Source organism: Corvus brachyrhynchos, unplaced genomic scaffold, assembly GCF_000691975.1.
Source record: "Corvus brachyrhynchos isolate BGI_N302 unplaced genomic scaffold, ASM69197v1 scaffold101, whole genome shotgun sequence".
In the NCBI taxonomy this organism is placed as follows: Eukaryota; Metazoa; Chordata; class Aves; order Passeriformes; family Corvidae; genus Corvus; species Corvus brachyrhynchos.
This window is the reverse complement of record NW_008237239.1, coordinates 9475809-9496608: the sequence shown is the minus strand read 5'-3', so window position 1 is coordinate 9496608 and position 20800 is coordinate 9475809. Positions and strand designations below refer to the sequence as shown.

The 20800-nt window shown below is 36.8% G+C and overlaps 1 protein-coding gene across 1 annotated transcript in view; it reads left to right on the top strand.

The window, feature by feature from the left end:
- Positions 1-20800, top strand: part of FNBP1L (formin binding protein 1 like) — a 35915-nt gene that overhangs the window by 3021 nt on the left and 12094 nt on the right. Inside the window, exons 3-10 of the mRNA XM_017729590.1 lie at positions 4149-4264; positions 10847-10900; positions 12392-12539; positions 12950-13012; positions 14297-14401; positions 15597-15725; positions 17766-17912; positions 18644-18847. Coding sequence (XP_017585079.1) covers positions 4149-4264; positions 10847-10900; positions 12392-12539; positions 12950-13012; positions 14297-14401; positions 15597-15725; positions 17766-17912; positions 18644-18847 — 966 coding nt within the window. The remainder of the gene's footprint in view (positions 1-4148; positions 4265-10846; positions 10901-12391; positions 12540-12949; positions 13013-14296; positions 14402-15596; positions 15726-17765; positions 17913-18643; positions 18848-20800) is intronic.

The window sequence follows — 20800 nt, the reverse complement described above, 5'->3', positions numbered from 1 at the left end:
CCAGTGCTTCAAAAGTGCAAATAAGATCACTTGGGTAACTGCAGACTAAAACTGTGGTCAGATGAAAGTATGGAACTAATGATCTGCAGTTGAGTCAATAGAGAATAAAATGATGGTAGAGTAATTAATGCAAAGTATTCTCATTTCAAATAAAATGTTTTATTAAGTAGATATTGCAGATGGAATTAATTGAGATAGGTTTCTGAAACTTGTAAGTCAATGTACTTCAATGTTTAATGTGATTCTTAAAACTTTCAGCTGTGTTGTCTGGAGGTCAGTGAAATGGGAGACTAATTCGGGAGCAATTGGATGTTAATGCAGTTAGCTAGTTTACATATTGTAAAGGCATAAATTAGTGAAACAGAAGGATTTTTTAAGAACGATACCACAATCCTAGCTTTAAATGCAAGTAGAGTTGCTTTCTGAAGTTGGTGAAAGCTGGGAACATTAACCCTTTAAAAATCTCAGTCTTGTTTAATGCCTTTTATTTGAAACTCCCATGCTCGTCCAGTGTCTGGACTGGTAGCTTTAGGAAGACTAAACGTTCAGTATTTATGCTGTAGCATTCCCTTCATACTCATCCCTCTGAAGAGATCTCCCATGTTGTTCTTTTTATTGGTTCTTGAGGCTTGTTGGGAGAAAAAACAAGTCTCTGTAAGAAGAGGAGAACTTACCTTGAGTTAACCTGGGAGAGTCTGTTTTGTCTTGGGTGCTGGTTTGAGTCAGGCTGGCTCTTGGCTTTGATGCTTCAGCTGCTATTGTTGTAAAGCTTCCTGCTATCTGCAAACACATGGTAAGTTTAGAACTGCAAACCTGAAGTATTTGTAACATGATCTGTAGTTCCAGTAAATAATCTGGAAGTAGAATTTAGGGAGGTTACATTTGTTTTGGAATAGTCTGTATTGACCTACTACAAACTTCTTGTCAAGTGTCAGATTTGTTTGTTTGTAATGGAGAGGCTTTGGACTACATTCCACTTTTGAGTGGGCAGTTTCTACTTTCTACTTCCATTACCTGACCTTAATCACTTTAATAATACTCAGCTGCAGTTTTAATAAAGATTTTTACAAAAACTGGCTGCTCAGCTGGCAAGGGATGTGGGCCGTTACTAGACAAACAGCAATATATATTTGAAAGGAAATATTGTTGAGAACATCCTTCATTATAAAGGTGTAGATAGCCAGATATTGTAGGATGTGATCTTTTTTTTTAATTACCTTTTGCTGCTTTCTAGTTAATGCAGTTTTCATATTTCTTATAAAGGAGCTAGCCAAATTAATACACTGATATATTTATTTTGAAATTACAGACTGAAATTTTATTGGAACTATTTGGTCTGTTTTCTTGTCTGTACAGCATCGCCTGATTTTTGACCATTTTTTTTCCTTTGAAGGTGTCACTTGTGTCTCAGTGCATTAGTTTGATTTCCTTCATAGCAGTCTGGAAGATTTGCTGTTTATGTTCTGGTATGAAAAGGAAGTTTTTTGCTTAATCGAGGCCCAGAGTTCAACCACGTGCTTCTGGAGAGAGGTTGAAAGGACCATGAGTAAATTTGTGACTCCTGTCTAGAAGCCTTTCTGAAAAGGCCAGTCCTTTTTGCTTATTTGTTGATGTTGCCTTGATCTTTTCTCATTTGTCTCAGTGGCTTTACAGAGCAGTATAAGGTGATTCTTGTGACTGTAGTCTTTCATTCACTAGTTTATTGTTTATAGAGAATTTGAAAACTTGCGAAGCTGTGGGATAATCCAACAAAGCTGTCTTTGCACAGAACATACTGTTTCTAGAATCAGATGAAAAAGAGGAATTGAGGGGGGGAAAAACGAGTTTTTGTCATGTGGTCAATGATGAAATGCTTGTAATAAAGTGTGATAGCTTGTCAAATGTCGTTTTCATATTAATAGCAGATCTTGAATGAAGTTTGATCAGTGGAATCCTTTTTTGTTTCAACAAAATATTTGGAGAGCCACTGTCTCTGCTTGCATGTTTGGAAACATAAGTAGTGTGGTGTTCCCTAATGCTAATGAAACCTTAGCAGCAAATGAGAACTTTGTGGTCTAAAGAGCCTAAGTAGGACAGCAAAGGCTTTGTTCTGCTGTGTGCTGAAGGAAGTCAGTTTGTCTTAATGGTATTAGGTATTGACTGCATACCAAAAGCACATTTTAGAAACTACTTTTGGATGCTAGGTTAATTTTATGAGAGTAACTACACAAATGAGTGGAGTATAAAAAAGAAAGACTTCTTGAGATTGATGTATTTTTATGCATATTTGCAAATGTGGTTTGATGCTACAGTCTGGTAACTGTCTCCCTGTTCCCACACTCAAACAATGCATGTGGAGTTTCTCTAAAAACAGTAGCAGAAATGTCACTTTATTTGACAAAAGATATTTTGAGTGGAAATGTCCAGTTGGTATAAAGTGCACATATCAGAATAATCTGAGATACAGGCCATGTTTTCCCAAAGACATTGAAGTCTTGTCTTCAGTCCCTCTCCCATCTCTTGGCTGTTTATGTGGTTCTCTGGTGAAACAATCGGGGAAAGTGGTTGTGATTTTGGTGGAGAGAGTGGTGCAGAGGCTGGTGGTGGAACAGGATGGATGCTTTTGGTTGGCAGTACTTGCATGCCGTTGGACTGAAGTGTTCAAGGCACTAATGGCTGTGGTTGTTAGTCTGTGGTGTAGGATACTGGGACCTGCAAGGCAAGATTTGACAGCAACCTTAATCTTGTATGTTATTTTTATTTTTGTTGGTTGTATATAGTTATCTTGACCTGGTATCTCTAAGTGAACGTGCTTTCCTTGAGTCTTAGGCCTTGCAACATTTTATGGCATTTTTTGATTTAACTGTAGATCATCCTACTGCATGTTGAAATTGAACTTAAATTGCTAATGCTAGAAGTCTACATTATTCATTAGGTTCAGGCAGGGGTACTGAATCTGCAAGAGATAGAAGAGATAGCCTCTGATAAATAGCCTTCACAGGGTTTTTTTTTTGTGTAACTTAATTAAACTTTGAGCTTAATTGCTTCCTTAGCTTTTTTCTTTTTTCTGCTTTTTATTTTTTAAGTTTACTGTGAAGTGTATTTGGATACAGCCTCTACAGGACACAAACTTGGATGTTTCATTTACTTGTCTTTTTGGGTTACTATGTAACTGCTAAGAAAAAAATATTTTAAATGCTATTGTAACCTGAGAATCCTTGATTTTTCCACTGTGGTAGATTATTGTTGCATGAAATGCAAGTATGTGTTTGACTAAAAATGTTTTTTAGGCTGTATTTTGTACCTTTGTTTTCTCCTGCCTAATTCTTAACCCCCCACATTTCCGCTTGTTTTTTGAATTTTCAGCTTGTTGAAAAGTCCTAATTAGCATGTCTTCCACCTGTTGATCAGTACAGAGTGCAGTGAAAGATTGATTTTGAAGATGGTTTAATGTATTAAAAATTCCCCAAGTTTTTTGGGGGAAACACAGTTTATTTTTGACTGCTTCTCCTTTTTGTTTTGTGCCTTTACTTTGCTATAACTTTCTTAATTACTTAGGTCAGGTTTGCTTTTTTTGCAATCTCCTGTTAGAGCTGATCATGAACTGCGTATATAGTTTTGATTTAATAAATGTTTTTGATATGCAGGCTACACCCAGTTTAATCATGCAGCTAAAATTTATATTATTTTTCTTTTAGTGGGCAATCCTAAGAGTGAAAGTAATTTTTTGTATCCACTGAAATGATAATTTCTTGTGTTTCAAAACTGCCAGACATCTCTTCTGTGAGCAGTCTCTTATTTATCCAATAGTGATCTTTGGTTATGTCTGTTATCTGGGTGGAAAAGACTCACTTTTGAAATAAAGGATTTGGAGAGGAAAGAAAGATTTGCATTGTGAAAGTGATGAAAGACTGCTTACAGCTTAACATGCAAGTATTTAGAGCTGTTTTTACAAAAAGAGGTAGATCTGTTCCTGCACATGAAACCCACTGTTCAGGTATATGGCTGAGACGTATATACACATTTGACTGATTTATAACTTGAATGACTTCTATCCAAGTAGCAAGCATTCCCTCAGAGCACAACCTACAAATAAATTGTGTGTAAATCTGGTGCTATTGCAATTCTTAACTAATTCTGGGTAATTTTGTTTCCTTTTGTTTTTAAAGGATCAGTTTGATAACTTGGACAAGCATACACAGTGGGGCATTGACTTCTTGGAGAAATACGCAAAATTTGTAAAAGAAAGGATAGAAATTGAGCAAAACTATGCAAAACAACTGAGGTAAGATTTTTTTTTTTTCTTTGCAAAAGGATCTTAGCAGTTACTTAAAATCACTGTATCAGATGATGGGCAAGTATGAAATGTAGTGATTAATGACTGTTTTTCATTTACACAGTGAATTACATCACTAGCTGTTTTCACGACAGACCAGTCTAAACCAGAAAATTATCTTTGGGTGTTTTTGCCTTCTCTCCCACTCTTCTTTCCCACCCACCCTTCAGATCTTTGAACTAAAAAGATTTAAGACTTAAAATTAAAGATTCAAAATAAGGAAAACCATAGTGATTTTTTGCACTGACTATCAGCATGTTTGCTGTAAAGTGCATTATCTGTATCTACACTTGTGTGTGTGTGTGCCTCTGCTACTAATTAATTTCTCATGTTGATTTGGCAAGAGCTACAATACATTGTGTTAAGCAATCTGAGTGAAGTAATTGAGGAGAACTTGAGCAAACAACAAGACCTTCCTGTCCTTATAGCACACCCTTTCCATAGCAGGTCTTGTCCCTTTGGGTGAGACTGTAACCCAGCCACCCTTTGTCTTACCTCTGTTCTGTAGCTGCCAAGTGAAACATCTTTTAGGTCCGATAGGAATTTCCCTTCAGGGATCATACAAGGAGAGTAGCAGCCATGAAATGACTGCTTCAGAATAAAGTTATTTCTTCAGAATCAAATAGGTTGATTTTTACCAAAAGGTGCACTCAGTGCGTGAAGAATAAAATTTAAAGTAAGATTCTCCTGTGAACTTGGCATTCACTGCCAGCTTTGCCTTCACCATCATCTTCACTGTTTTGAATTCCTTTGGGGATTCAGCTGAAGCTGCTGCCTACCCTTGTCAAGACTGAAACTGATAACAACTTCTCTCCTGTGGTTTCTTCCATCATCTCATCATTTGCAAAACAGATTGTTACCAGATAGAGAGCTGAGAAATCCTTCTTCATTAACGCAGTAATAGGGTTCACAGCTGAGGATATGGATGTTCTCTATCTGGGCTGCTCATTTCCTTTTTGATTTATCAGTTTCTTTTCATCCAGTTGTATATATTCACCTAACGTAATAACCCATTGCTTTACTGAAGGAATTTTTTTCTTAAAAGGAAGAAAATAAATACCACTTTTACAAAGCTGGTATAGAAGAATCTAAGGAGGTAAGGGAAAGTTGGAAGCATGCACAGCACAGTTTGCAGCCTTGTTTCGATTTGTTTTCAGTTGTCTGTTTAAAAATAGAAATATGTTTTATTTCCACAGATCTGTCAAGATATTTTCCTTAAATAGTATTAGCAAATGTCATTTTGCTTAATTGTATTTAACGGTTCATTCTACGGCTAGCAAGATGAGACACCACATTATTACTTCAGGATTTGACTAAAAATAGGAAATTTTCTCTGTTCAGCATTTTACTCTGGGTAAAACTATTGATTTTTCTTGAAGTGTCTTTCAAAAATGAAAGAGTTTTGTCGAGCACCCCTTCTGTCAGATGACTGGAGTGACTCCTTGTGCAGTAAGTATGACAGTTCTGGGAAGAACAGGTCTTGCTGCACACATGCTATACAGTGCATGCATGCACTTCCTGCCTGCTTCCAGTGAGGGTCTGGACAGCACATACTTCAGAGGGTGACTGATTTTCTGCCAGTAGACAATTTGTGAAGCTACTCTTTGATATTCTTGCATGTGTATTCTTTGGAGGAGACTTGACTGTTTAGTAGTGAACTGTCTCACGATGACAACTTGATTTCAGCCCTCATTCCTCCTGAGGACACTCACTGTTTTTAATTATGTAAAATAGTTATGAGGCCCAGGGGGGATTGAGATCAAGCAAAATTGTCACCTTCAGAAGAGTTAGGCATCCTGCATCTTGCTCCTGGGAACTTCTGAGAGAGAAGATCTTGTGGGATGGACTGTGGTTCTGGTGAATTTTAACATTGGCTGCATATGGCCTGTGAGATAGATATTAATATCCCTAATGGAAATTTCTAGTATATCACTGTTTCTTCCTTTTGTAATGGAAAACAATTTGAAAAACAGTTTTGAGAATCTTTTCATAATGAACTTTATAACTGAGATGAATTATGTTCTTGGTTAGTAGAGTATAAACAGTAGAGCAGGCAGTCACCTCTTGGTAGATCTGTGGCTCTCTTAGTACTTGGATGGGAGACCAAGAAAAGCCAAGTTTAGCCAGGAGATAAAGCTAAGTGATGTATGGTGGTATTTTTTTCTGTTTTAGTTTCAGTGTGGACCATGAATATTCTGTTGAGATCATTGATGGATCTTATTCTCATAACTTAAATCTAAGGATGAAAACTTGAGTGAATTTTTCATAAGCTTTCACAAATTAGAGTCCACCTCCTGGCAGAAATTCACATTCCCTTTGCGTATACCCTTGCATTTTGAAAACTATTTTTCTTTATACTGTCACAACTTGGTGATGAGCCTTTCCCAGGTGCAACAGCCCTTCCAAGTCTTCTAGGAGATGGCAAGTGATGCATGTGCAGCATATGAGAAGCCGTTTGAGCAAACTCACTATATTCTTACTATATGCAGGTGTTGCAGCTCATGATTGCCAAGTAATTCCAGAAGTGATAACTTTTTCAAATACTGGTTTTAGGTTACAAGTCATTCCTTGCTATTCTTTGATACTGAAAAAATTATAAGAAAAATTGAAGAATCCTCAATTGTCTGTGGAGGAAAAAACCACCCTAGCTTGTCTTGTCTTTGCCTGCAACATAATGTGTTCTGGAACAAAAAAAGGAAGTTTAAATTGGTTTTGTTTGAGGTAACTTAAAGGAAAATCTAAAGTTTTATGTAGCATAGGTCTCAACTAATGTGTTACCCGAAGGTTTGCAAAGGTTATTACAGGCTGTTACTGGGTTACAAGGATGCGAATCAGGACAAAGATACCGCAGGGTACATTGTACATTAACACATTCAATTTTAATGATATGACTGTTGAATTTGTTTATATTTTGTAACTGGAAAAAATTAGATTTCATATGTGCCAAACTACTGGGCTCTTGACTGACTTTTTAAATTGAATTCTCAGATGCTGCTGATGATCAGAATTGTTTTCTAAAAGCAGCAGAGTGAAAGTCTGGTTTACTTCCACATCATTACACACAAAATAATTCTTCTGGAGGTTCACTCCCTTTTTGTCCTGTCTGAAGCATGATGACACTTGAGCAGACAGAGGAGTTCCACTTCCTGTGATGTTAGGCAGTAATACAAGTTATACCTGCAGCTGGAAGTGAAACTGCCAGGCAGAATAAAACTTCTGAATATGATCAGCTTCTCTATTGTTGGTTTAAAGCAAATAGCTATGATTGTTCATGAGCTGTTTGTTGCTCTTTAAATTTTGCATTGTGATCTCTGGAGATGTCTGGCTACTCTGGTCAATTCTATTTTTCATGTTCCTTCTGCATGCTGTTGTGTATAAGTGTTATTTTTATAAATACAGTATTAATGTACGCATATGTCTAGTCAAACTGAGACACAGTTTCCACATTTTTAGATGCACAATCTTGGAAACATTTTTGAAAATGGGTGTAAGTTCAAATGTAAAGTTGGGAACACACATTATCACCACATGTGATTTCTCAAAATTCTCTTCCTTTGATTGGAGCTGAGATTTTACACTTCTCATTACTATTCAAATACAGTTGTGGCAGGTTTTGTTTATAGTCATGTTTCCATAATCTTAAACATGTGGTTTCTTAATGGTTCCAAGGATATTCAGCTTTGTAAACTTGAAGGCCAGGTTACAATTTTTTAAGATTGATTGCTCCAGTTAAAACTTTTTCAGATGAGATGTTACTAAATACAGTTAATTGTTACTGTTTTCCCCCAGTCCATAATACTGGTATGCAGTCACTGAAGACATCAGAATTGTATTGAAACTATTACTTTACATGTAAATAGGTGTCTCAAACCAAGACAATAGGAAATGCTTTTAAGTACTTACTGCAGATTTAACTACTTATGAAAACAAAAAAAGTTTGTTCCCAGGCTCATTTATAATATGATATAGAGGCTGTAGTGGTTTAGTATAAGCAGGTACCACAGTACCTGAGGTGCTAACTTAATAGGAATTGTACCATGTTGATGCTGCTGCTTCTGTTCTTTATGTGCTATATTAATTGACTGAAGAAAACTTAGTTTTGAGTTGATAAACACAGTTCTTACACGTCTGTAAAATTTTGTGTAGATGTTCTATGTACATGACTATGAGTAATTTTTATCAACTGGAGTGCTTTTTGAAACATCTGCTTAGGTGACTGAGGTGGTACTTCTCTTAAAAATCAGGTTTCTGTCTCGCTGGTGTTGACCTGAGACCAATTTATACCAAGAAGTGAGGTTAATAAAATTATGGGAGCAGCACAATTGGATGTGGTTAATCCTGTATAAAATCTGCTTCCAAATGGCTGGCTGTAAGACAGTGTGATAGAAGTCATCAAAATTTTACTTCCAAAGAGGATTAAAGTGTCATCAGCTGCACTTCTCTTAGGAAGCAAAGAAATTAATCTTGTAGATTTGTTTCTGTTCTGATGGTCAGCAATTACTTGTACAGTTTTCTTATAAACTAGTCCAGATCCATATCTGGATTCTGATAATTAGGCATGGATTAGGATTGAAATGTCAGAGAATGTTATGCCCCCTTAAAAGTGTCAACTTTGAAATAATGCTTCACTCTTCAAATCCATGCTCATACTGGCTGCTTGTTAACCTGTGCTTTTTCAAAGATTTAAATTTAATATCTCTGTTTTGATTAGGTATTGGTATTCACTTATTGGAAAAGCCATCTGTGCTTAATCGTTCACATGAACACTGTCTTTTTCTTTGATCTTTAAAACCTGCATTTGCTTGTCATTTCATATTTTTTGTCTTTGATGACTGTACCTTGTGCTGTTAAATCCTGATCACAGTGTCTCAAACCTGTATGTTCCTTTGATCCAAAGGTAGATAGGATTGACAAATGAAACTGGCTGTTACTAGGAGAAGGGATTATATAATATTTGTCTTGCTAGAAATAGTGAACAATTGCATTAAAGATGAAACCAGAACAGAAATCAGCATGCTAGTAAATAATCTGTATTTATGACGCTTCTGCGATTTTGAACTGTATGGATTTAGTAAGTCTTTTTTTTTCTCATTTTTAACAACTCTGAAGATCTTCCCTTGAAAAGGCTCGTGCATGGTTGCTTAGCTACAGCATTGTATGTGTGTTATGCATTTCACCTTCTGAATAATAATAAGATGAATTTTAGGAATTTCCTATTCATTAATAAGCAGTGAGGAGCAAAGCAGAAATGTAAGGGAAAATGGAACGCAGGGAAGTTACTTAGTGAATATTACTATTTTTTTCAATTGTGTTTATGCATTTTCCTATCAAAATGTCTGCATTTAATCCATACCAAGTAGAATGTTACAACAGACAGTGGGTTCTGGGGATAGCAAGAAGAGATTCTTGCTGGACCTTCAGTAAGGAGGTTACTATGAAATGTGTAGATAGTTTTTTGAAAGTCAGTGTTTATTCAGTTTCTTAGTGCATATTGATACAAAAAGGACCTGGCTTTCTTATCATGGTTGCATTTTTTTGGTTGTAGTCTCAGAGGGTATGGAAACAGACAAAAGATCCAAGCTTACTATTTGCACACCAACTCGCTGCTCATATTTTGGTGTATACTTTGTGACTGGACATAATCTCACTATGTGGTCTCTTGTGCCATAGAGATGACTTCCAGATAAATAGATTTGAGAAACTGTACAAGGTTATTTTAAATGAAAGCAGAATTAGCACCCTTATTTTAATGGTAAGGTAGTTCACAATTTTAACAACTGAAGTTACAGAGAGACAGTGGGATGAAATACACAAACATGGATGCCAGGTTTTTTCCCCTCCTAGAATCTTCTCTTCTCCATTCCTTTTTTTCCTGCATTCTATGATAAGCAGATTATTTCATATCGATGTTCTCAAAAATTGGGCTGTGATACTCTGTTAAGTGCTGCTCCTGTGGATTGTCTTCTAGAGATTTGCTTAGTTTCTAAAACCCTGATATTTTTGCAATGCTGGTGGTAGGACAAATTGTAAAATTTTTTTCTGAAAAGAGACGTTGCCTCTCTTGTTCTGGACATGTCCTTATTGAAGATTTGGAAATACTGTGGTTAAAATTTTTGACCTGAATCCGCACTCAAAGCTTAATTCAGGCATGGAGTTTGGTGCTTATGGCACAGCACACAGTGTGCACTGTCCGTGTGTTACACAGTGATCATACATTGGCCTTGTCCTCGTCTGCTGCTGCCTTCTGCATGTGTGAAAACGATGTTAAATAAAGAACTCTTCATTTTATATCTAGTCACTGCAATAGAAGTTTTAAAATAGTTACAAATTGTTCTAGGTCAAAGTGACTTAAAACTTTGATAATACCATAGATTCCTGCCTTGTGTTATCTAAAGGACCCTTATAAATTGACAGAGGGAATAGATTTGTTCATAGAACATTAAACAGAAATAATTTGTTCATGCAGTTGTCTGTGTGCGTCTTCTCAAAAGAGACTCTAAAATAGTATCTTTTTTTATTCTTCCTTAATAGAAATCTGGTTAAGAAGTACTGTCCTAAACGTTCACCAAAAGATGAGGAACCCAGGTAAAAATGTCCATTTCAAGTTCTATGTGTAAAAAGTGAGAACTAACAGTATATGCTGCCCTTTTATGGATTTTTTTTTTTTTAAGATAAAGTATTTAATTGGTGATGACAATGAAAGAACTGTGCTTGGCTTCTAATAGTTCTGCTGTAATTCTTAAGCATAAAACCTTTATCTACTCCTATTGGTATTTTAATGTAGTAAACGTGGCACATTGTACTTGCTCCCTTCCAAATTAATCTTTAGGTAACTGAAAATTTGAAAGCAGAAGTTTAGCTTGCTGTGTACAGTCTGGTATTTTTTGTTAAAGAAAAGCAAGTGTGTGTCCTTAGGCTTTGGTTTTCTGCTTAGTTTTTCTGTACATTTTTATGACAATACAAATGTAGCTGTGCATCTCTATATTGAGACCTGAGTGTACACGAAATTGTCATGTTTTGGGCAAGAAGAGCTCTTAAAATGCTGACTTGCTTTGACTCTGGAGACAGAATAAGTGAATGTCTAATGGTGGAGGAACAATTTGTGCTAAACAACTTTATTTATCAGAAATGTGCTTGTTTTGCTGTCCTTCTCCATAGCCATTTAAAAAATTTATTTGAAAAAGCACAGTACTTTTTTTTTTTTTAGGGGTAAGTCTTAGGAAAAAAAAAAAGTGGACAAGTTCCAGGTTGCAGCCAGAGCACATGCTGTGCAGAGTGCCTAAGAATTCACAGTAGGATTTCTTCTAACTCTTTTAACTATGTAAAAATCCTGGACCTCAGGGAATAGGCTTTCCAGTGCTAGAGTGGCATTTGAAATTCCCAAAAGCCAAGCCTATGGAAATGGCAGTATTCCATAGTTAAAAGAGAGAAAGATGTATATTTTAATGTGGTGCCTGTTTTTTTTTTTTTCCTTTCTTCCCTTCCACACACACTTTCTACCCTTTGCCCCTCCTCTTCCCCCCTTTTTAGTGCCAGCCATAGTGGCACCTTACTTCCAGCCAAGAGGTGGGCAGGCAAACAGGCAGCTGTCTCCAGAGCTGATAGCAAACTTGTTGTGTAGAACATCCATCGGGATGCATAGGAGTGGGATGATTGGCATGTTCCACCCTCAAGACTACCAAGTACATCATCTCTGCAGCAAGCTCAGCCTCCGAGCCTAGGGACGTATGTATCCGTTCCCAAGCTCAGGCCTCTCACTGGGCAGCTTAGGAGATACCACTATACCACAGGGCTTGCCAGGTAGTATTTTTCTTCTTTCTTTTCCATCCACAAACCCCATATTCTTATAAAATGTATTTGAAGAGACATTGCAACATGTAGTACATGCTAGGCTTAACATAGGCTTTCCCAGCTTGTGTTTCTACTCTTAACTCAGCATTAAGATAAGGTTTATCGTAAAATGTCTGTGATTTTATTATCTAATCAGGAGTACAGACTATACTGAGAGAAGTGTATTTAAAAAAAGCTGTTTAACTTGTTGTGTATGTTTGTTTGTGTGTGTGTGCTTTCTGTCAGGTTTACGTCGTGTATTGCCTTTTTTAACATCCTCAATGAGTTGAATGACTATGCAGGACAACGAGAAGTAGTCGCAGAAGAGATGGGACACAGAGTGTATGGAGAATTGATGAGATATTCTCATGATCTAAAAACTGAGAGAAAAATGGTAATTTTTGTATTTTTAAATTTGAAAATAGGATATCAAAATGTGTGTCTTTTAACGAACTGATGTATTTGTTTACCCATTTTGATGAACATGGCAATACATAGGTTTTGTAATACATTTATAACACACATTTATTCTATAATATAATATATAATATTATATACTATAATACAGTTATTAAACCTAAAAATTAGTATCTTAGGAAGAGAGTGCTCACTAGTGAACTTTTTCTTGCCAGTGTACCCCAGTATCTGTGATACTATTCTTACGTGTTTAGTAATATCTTCCAAAGAGTACAGGTAGCTTGTGGAAGATACTGCACATCATAGGCTGTCAACTAGAGCAGGGACTAATGAATGGTAATAATACTAAAAATACAGGCAAATTTAACTTATTTGTGGTGTTTTTAGCATCTTCAGGAAGGGCGAAAGGCTCAGCAGTATCTGGACATGTGCTGGAAACAGATGGATAATGTGAGTTTGTGTTTGGATTTTATTCCTGTTGAACTTAAATAAGATATACAGTCTGTATATGGAACTGTTTTCATCTGTCTTGCTTAGATTTAATATTTAGCTGCATTACTTAATGTCCAAGTAACTTAGTGACATCCAAAATACAGTTCAGTGTATTTACAGTTCCCTGGTTAAAAAAAAATCTCCTGTAAACAGCTTCTGTGTGTATGTTTGAGTGAAGCCTTGGCTTTTATCCAGCATAAAGGAATCTGGTTTTAACATGGGTACAGACTTCGGTTGCTTTTCCTTGGGCTACTAAAAATGACAGTTTATTTATATGAAGATGAAATCTTAAGTCACTGAATTTGTCTTGAGCTTGAGGGCTTGTTACATAAGATATATTCAAGAATACCACTATAGGTTATTGTACTTTCAGGAGGTAGAATTACTATTTAACAGAGAAATGCAGGAAGATATAATTTCTAGGACAGATTATAAGCTTCTTTTTCTTGAAAGAAATGCTTTTAAAGATAGGAGGATATTCAACCAAGTCTGTTCAAGATGCATTCTGATGTTCTGGTTTTCTGTCTTAAAAATTCATTATATCTTTCATTCAGATTATTGTGAAGCAATACTGGAGAGGTGATTTTCTGTTTTATTGTTGTCATCCCAGATGGGTAGGATTTTGCTTCACTGTTATGTCAAAGAGTTTAATTCATCATCAGAGGATCAGAACAGAAGCAGATGTGGTAGTTGTAGATGTTATCACTCTTCACCGAGATAATCTTGAATTCCCAGAGTTCACCTCAGACAAGCAGTTTCTTTGTGTGCCTTGCATTTACCTGAGTGCAAAGTCAGTCTTTTAAATGCATTTAGATGCCTTTAAGGGACACACTAACCTCAGCTGCCTGACTTTGCTGTGAAGCAGGAGCTCAGAGACTCAGTTGCACTTTCTCTCTGGAGATGTTAACTTCTGGAGCTGCAAAAATTTTTCCTACAGCAGTTGTCTTGACAATTAGCTGCATATATGGAACATCAAGTATATAGAATATTGTTGTCTGTGCTACCTACAGCTGTGCCACTTGACATGAATACTGATGATAGTTGTAGTGTAGATACATCCTTCAGACTGCCTTCAAAATAATTTGGTTGACCTACTTGCTGTGCTAACAATGTGCTCATTTAAAGATACTTAGTGGATTTAAGATTCCTAAACGGAAGCTTTGATATTTAGAATTCAGAGTTAACATACATAACCAAATGGAAATAGTGGCTGTTGAAGCAGTAAGTTTGTGCCTTTTGTAGAGCAAAAAGAAATTTGAGAGAGAATGCAGAGAGGCAGAGAAGGCACAGCAAAGCTATGAACGACTGGACAATGACACTAATGCGACAAAGGCTGATGTTGAGAAGGTAAGGGCAGTGGCCTTTCTTTTCTTTATTGTCAATGATATTTCATTTCCATGTAAATCATCAGTACTGAAACAATATTCATTGAATGTATAAAATTTGTGTGTAAAATATGCTTACTTATTATGTGCAAAATCAAAGTTACAGTGTTATGTAAGACAGCACAGGAAAGGAGTATGCTTCAGAATCAGAATGGTTTGGGTTGGAAGGGACCTTGAAGATTCCCTGGCCATGGGCAGGGACAGCTTCCACTGGACCAGGTTGCTCAAACCCCATTCAGCCTGACCTTGAACACTGGCAGGGATGGGGCATCCACAGCTGCTCTGCTCCAGTGCCTCAGCACCCTCAAAGTGAACAGTTTTTTCCTAATGTCTAATTTAAACTTGCTGGCTGTGAGTTTAAAGTTATTCCCCCTTGTCCTGTCACTACATGCCCTTGTAAAAAGTCCCTCTCCAGCTTTCTTGTAGACCCCTTTTAGGTACTGGAAGGGGCTTTAAGGTGTCCCCAAAGCCTCTGCTTCTCCAGGCTGAAAATCTCCTAACTCTCTCATCCTGTCTTCATAGGAGAGATGCTCCAGCTCTCTGATGATCTATGTCTGAACTCTTCCCAGCAGGTCCATTTCCATCCTGTGCTGAGGGTGCTCCAGGTGGGGTCTTAGGAGTGCTGAGCAGAGGGGCAGAGGCAGCTCGCTTGACCCACTGGCCACACTGCTTTTGATGGAGCCCAGGGTAGGGTTGGCTTTCTGGGCTGTGAGTGTACATTGCAAGGACCCCCAGGTTGTTCCCCTCAGGGCTGCTCTCAACCCATTCTCTCTGCCTGTGTTAGTGCTTGGGATTGCCCCAACTCACACGCAGGACTTCACGCTTGGCCTTGTTGAAGTTCATGGCAGTCCCTCTGGATGGCTGTGCTGTCTTCCTTAAACAGGCAGCTGTCTGGTATTTGGGATCTTGTGGTTTTTAGGATATGCATTTGAGCAGCCTGGCTAAGGGAACTACAATGGTAATTTCTTTCTCTGTATAAAACAAATGAGGTTTTGGAGTGTCAGTGTATGTGAAATCTTACATTCTTTTATTTCAGTTACAAGGATGTCAGTTTTGATGACTTGTGACCAGTGTTCTTGTGTAGTTGGTAACATAAGATAATGCTGTGTGTCATTGAAAAGCACCACACCTTTAACCTGATAACACTTTCCTACCAGGCTAAGCAACAGTTAAACCTGCGCACACATATGGCTGATGAAAACAAAAATGAGTATGCTGCACAACTACAGAATTTTAATGGGGAACAGCACAAACACTACTACATTGTCATTCCTCAGATTTACAAGGTAAAATGATTAACAGATAAAGTATGTCTGATCCTTTTCTAAAGAGAAGTAGACTTTAAAATTAAAAACTTGGAAAAATTAATTTTTTTTATTTTAGTGGATCATTTTATCAAGAAATTACCATAATCTTGAGACAACTTGTGTTTTTTTCATGAGACTGCTTACCATACTAATGCTTAGATTTCTAATGAAAATGCTTGGTTGCATTTTCTTTAAGTTTTTATACTTTATAGACTCTTTGTTCAAATATTTCTGAAAGGATCTGGCAAAATAAACATTTGAGACATCTGGGTGACAGCAAACACTTAATAATTCTGTTAAGGGTTGATCACTGGTTCTCAGGATACTTGTATGTGTGCGTGTATGCTCTGCCTCTGGCAGAGGTGAAGGAAAGAAGGGAGCTAACGGTGACTGTGGTTTAATGGATCTCATGCATTGGCTAGCAGAAGATCCAGCACCCTTTCCAGCCCCCAGTTAGTCAGCAGTGTTACCAGCAATCCACAGATCTTTCTAAACAATTAAAAAAGTTAAAGATCAATACTTTGCATCTAAAGTGGGGATTTCTTGAGATGCTTTATGTAACTATTAAGATTTTTTAGCATTCTTTCAAAAACAGGGACTTTGCGAAACTAGAAAACCAGTTTAAAGTAATTGGGGGTGTCAGGTGAGGAGAGTTCAAAAGTGTGTTGGCATGTACCTTCAGCCATTTGGGAAATAGGAGTGGGAACTGATACTGAGACAGGGAGTGAGGAAATGGAAGGTGAAACATGGGCTTTATTTGAAGGTATACCAACTTAAGTATGTTTGGTATTTTCCAGAAGCACAAGTCAGCTCATATTTTTTTTTTAAATTCCTTACTAGAAGGTCTAGGATTCACAGGAGAAGATTGCCTTGGCTTATTAAAGAATTTTCTAATATTTTAGCTGTTAAGCAGCACTCCAGTAGGTCTGACTTTAACACACTGATCCAAGAACTGGAGTCAGCTCCCAGGACAAACAGGCTGATCATCTTTGTAGCTTGGACCAGACTTTTGCTTTACTGCCTTTATTTCTCTAGGGTTAAAATCCATTATCATTGTAAGATATTACTCACATTTTTTGAACTCTACAGTAAGAGCAGAAAGGCCTAGTCCTGCTTTCTCTTGGGACTACACTTTTATTACTTCATTGCAAGTATTTGGTAACATTCTGTGGGAAAACCGTGGAGAGGGGTTTAGCATGACTAGGTGGTTTTGTTTTGGAGAGATGAAATTGAATACTGTTTGAGACATCTGCCTTAGTGTAGATACAGGAAAGATCCAACTTCTTAACCAGTTTTTGACAACCTCTTGGTATATATGTTACTGATTTTTGGTTTTGTGGGTTTTTTTTCTGCATTCAGGTGAAAGGTCCAGGGCTATTATCTTAATAATATTTTTCTTTAATTTATTCTTTTTTGTTCTGTTCCAGTAAACTGTTATTGCAAATCTTACGTAATGATGTTCTTACCTTTATTTTCTTGCACACTTCTAAAGGAAATGGTTTGTATTTAAAATCAGAGTGTCTAAACTGCTGATAATTTTATTTTTTCTTATTTTTCCTATTTTTTTAATCATTGGTATTTCTTGGAAGGTATAAAAATAAAAGCAAGATGGAGATCTTTATGACCAGAGAGGAATTACTTGGAACTAGAAGGAGAGTGAGGAGATGTAGAAATCAGTAAAATTTATTCACTGTGGTTTTCATTTTTGCATGAAACAAAGACTTCAAACACTTGCGTGTAAACACTGTACATGTGCTTTATAAAAGAAGGGAAAGAAAGTCCAGTCCTTTACATAATTTTTAGAAACCAAAGAGCATAAACTCTTCAGAACTATTGTTCTGGGCATCTTAAGTCTATGTCTGAAAGGATTTTTAAGTTCTGTTTTGTTAAGCAAATAAAAATACTGCGAAGGCACAGAAATTCTGTCCCTCACCATGGTGACCATGGTGACTGCATATGTCAGGATCAAGGAGGGAAAAAACCTGTAAATGAAAGCTTTATCTTTCTTTGCTCTTGCAGCAACTTCAAGAAATGGATGAAAGAAGGACTATCAAACTTAGTGAATGTTACAAAGGCTTTGCTGACTCTGAGCGCAAGGTTATTCCAATTATCTCAAAATGCTTAGAAGGGATGATCCTTGCAGCAAAATCAGTTGATGAACATAGAGTAAGTAGAACTGAATAACTTTTTTTAAATGTACGTGAGCAATTTGACTGATACAGAAGCTGTGGAGAGGGGAAAGACTGCCTTACCTTGTACATTTATCTTTCTGTTGTCAAACATTTGCTTGGAAAGTGTTGTTACTTCGATTTCAGCAGAAGTGATCACGTCTGCACTCTTCCTGCTTTATTGATTTTGTGGGATCTGAATGTCTTTGACACATTCTCACTGGGTGTGCTTTTGGACACATTATTTTGGTTATCCTGGAATACCAGTGTGGTCGGTATTTTCCCCTGTATGTGGTATTAAGACATGTAAAAGGGTGTTTCGTTAACAAAGTATCATTCTGTGTCCTGTTTGACTGCAGCAGGATTATAGTCCTATTATAGTTTACTGCATCTAGTTTCTTAATTCTGTCTTCATTTCAGTGCCAATGTTGAAAGATTAAAAGGTGGAAAGTAGTTTGGCCCTAAAGCATGTCCTGTTTTGAATTTGTGATAACCGTCAGGAAGTATTTGCTGGAATATTCTGAATAGCAGAGTATGCTTTGCTATGCACTCGTGAACACTGCTGAGATAAAAGAATGTTGTTACCTTAACTTGCTCTGTCCAAAAGTGTGTGTTTTAAGCTCGCTCTTACTTTCCCATCTCTGCAATTAAATGAAAAATTTGTCTCCCTGTTTTCTCTCTGGTTCTTGATGGGTTTGCTTTTTAAACTCCTTAATGTCCTATGTTTAGGACTCTCAACTAGTGATAGACTGCTTCAAATCTGGTTTTGAACCTCCTGGAGATTTTCCATTTGAAGACTACAGTCAGAATATTTACAGAACTATCTCTGATGGAACCATCAGTACACCAAAGCAAGAGGGAATGAGAATTGATACAAAAACAACAGTCGGCAAGGCTAAAGGAAAGCTGTGGCTATTTGGAAAGAAACCAAAGGTAACAATTGAGAAATTACTATTTGGAAAATTAAGATTTGAACATTTAGAGTGCATGGAAGCAGTAATTTATGTATTTAAAAAAAAAAATCTTCCCCTTGCCTGCCAATGTCTTCTAAAGTATGTGTAAGGAGATCTGAAGGTTTGAGTGCGTTGAGTACTTACCATGTTAAAAATCAAGTTGTCACTGGGGAAGTTTTTCAGTTTTTCTTCTAGTGATTTGTGTCTGGGGACATTTTTAATAGTTATTCGATAAAAGTAGCTTCCCATTACTGTAATGTTTCTAAGATACTGTAAAGACTTTCTGCAGTTGCATAGGAAAGGTGTTAATTGTAAATGTAAACATATGGGGAGGGAGAAAATGCTTTGGAATTGGGCAGACTTCAGATCTGTCTGACACAAAAAGCAACCCCTAGTATTTTATTATACCTGCTGCTAGTTTTCTCTGAAAACATTGAAGTTTATAATATGTCATTGGTAAAACGTACTGTGGGAGCTCCATAAAGGTAAATGTCTTAGAAGAAATATTACTATGAAATAGGGAAAAATACTCCTATGCTCAGGAAAAAATTGAAAGTATAGAAATTACTCCTTTGTTATCTTATGAGTTAAAATTAACAATTTCTATGCAAGATGCCTTCATGGATCAACAAAAAAGATTGTCAATACATGCATTACCTATATAAATGAATAATGGAATATATACATACTTAAATTTTATGCTATATCTTTATTTAGTATTGGAGCAAATCAGTGGGCCATTTTAATGATTCCCACAAATTTCTGTGAGGTTATTTTAATGCTCCAAGCCAGTTCTTGTCATTTATTACAGGAAACTGTTCTTAGAGCTTCTTAATGGTAGGACTTACTTTCCACTTGATAGTACTGTGATAAAGTAGGTCTTTACAGAAAGGAAGGATACAGCTGATTCTTTATTCTATCCTCAGTATATTATGTAACTCCAGCTGTGTGTTAAAACTGATTGTTTACTTTTCATGCAATATAATTAATGATTCATAACAGTTTAAATGCATTAATAGATGGGCATATATATTGCATTTGTCCACAGAGGTGGGTGAGATTCAGCCTATTCTGAAATTAGATCACAATTGCCAGTTTGACCACAAGACATCTTTCTGAGAGTTTGGAGAGTATGTAAATGTACACTGGTTTCAGTCTGGACCTTGGCATGTACTGTAGTTATAGGAAATCCCTTAGTGTGATGACAGCTGAAACAATCTGACAAGGCTTGCCCTACTCTTTCTTCTCCCCAGTTCACTCACTTTGTGTGTAGCATTCAGGGAGTCAGCCTCACTGTTTTCTGTGTGGAGTCACAGGTATACGTATGTGTGTACATGCTACATGCATCCCTTCCTTAAGGACCTGGATGAAATGAAAGATTTTGTCCCTGTTTTTTACCTGTTTTTGAGGAGGATGGAGGAGTGTTCTACAAAACAGCAGCTGGGAGCAAAATACTTACTGAAAGATACATATTTAATTCCAAATACTATCCACAGGCTTTAAAATATATTCTTAAATTATCTATTATAAAATTAGCTGGTTTACTACAGCTGGGGTATTCAGGGTGGCCTTTGGGCCCTCATTTAGCTGAAACTATGGCTGGTCTTGACTTTCAGGTATTCCTTTGCCTATTTTTAATGTTGTCAGAGACATAAAAACCTTTTGTAAAGGGAATTAGTTGTGCAGCAGTGGAAACAGTAGGGGAACATTGAACTGGGAAAGAACAGCAGAGGTATGAGACACAAAAAGTGAGAGAAGCAATTTGAAACAAGGGGTGAAGTTCTTGTAATGATATTAAGAATGCCATGCGGGCTTTGTGTCAGTCCAGCTTTACTACAGAGATTGAAAATACTTTTTCAGTCATTCTCCATAGGTGCACCAAATATTTCTGGTTTGGCTAACCTGGTAGGGTACCTCAATATAGGGGGAAAGG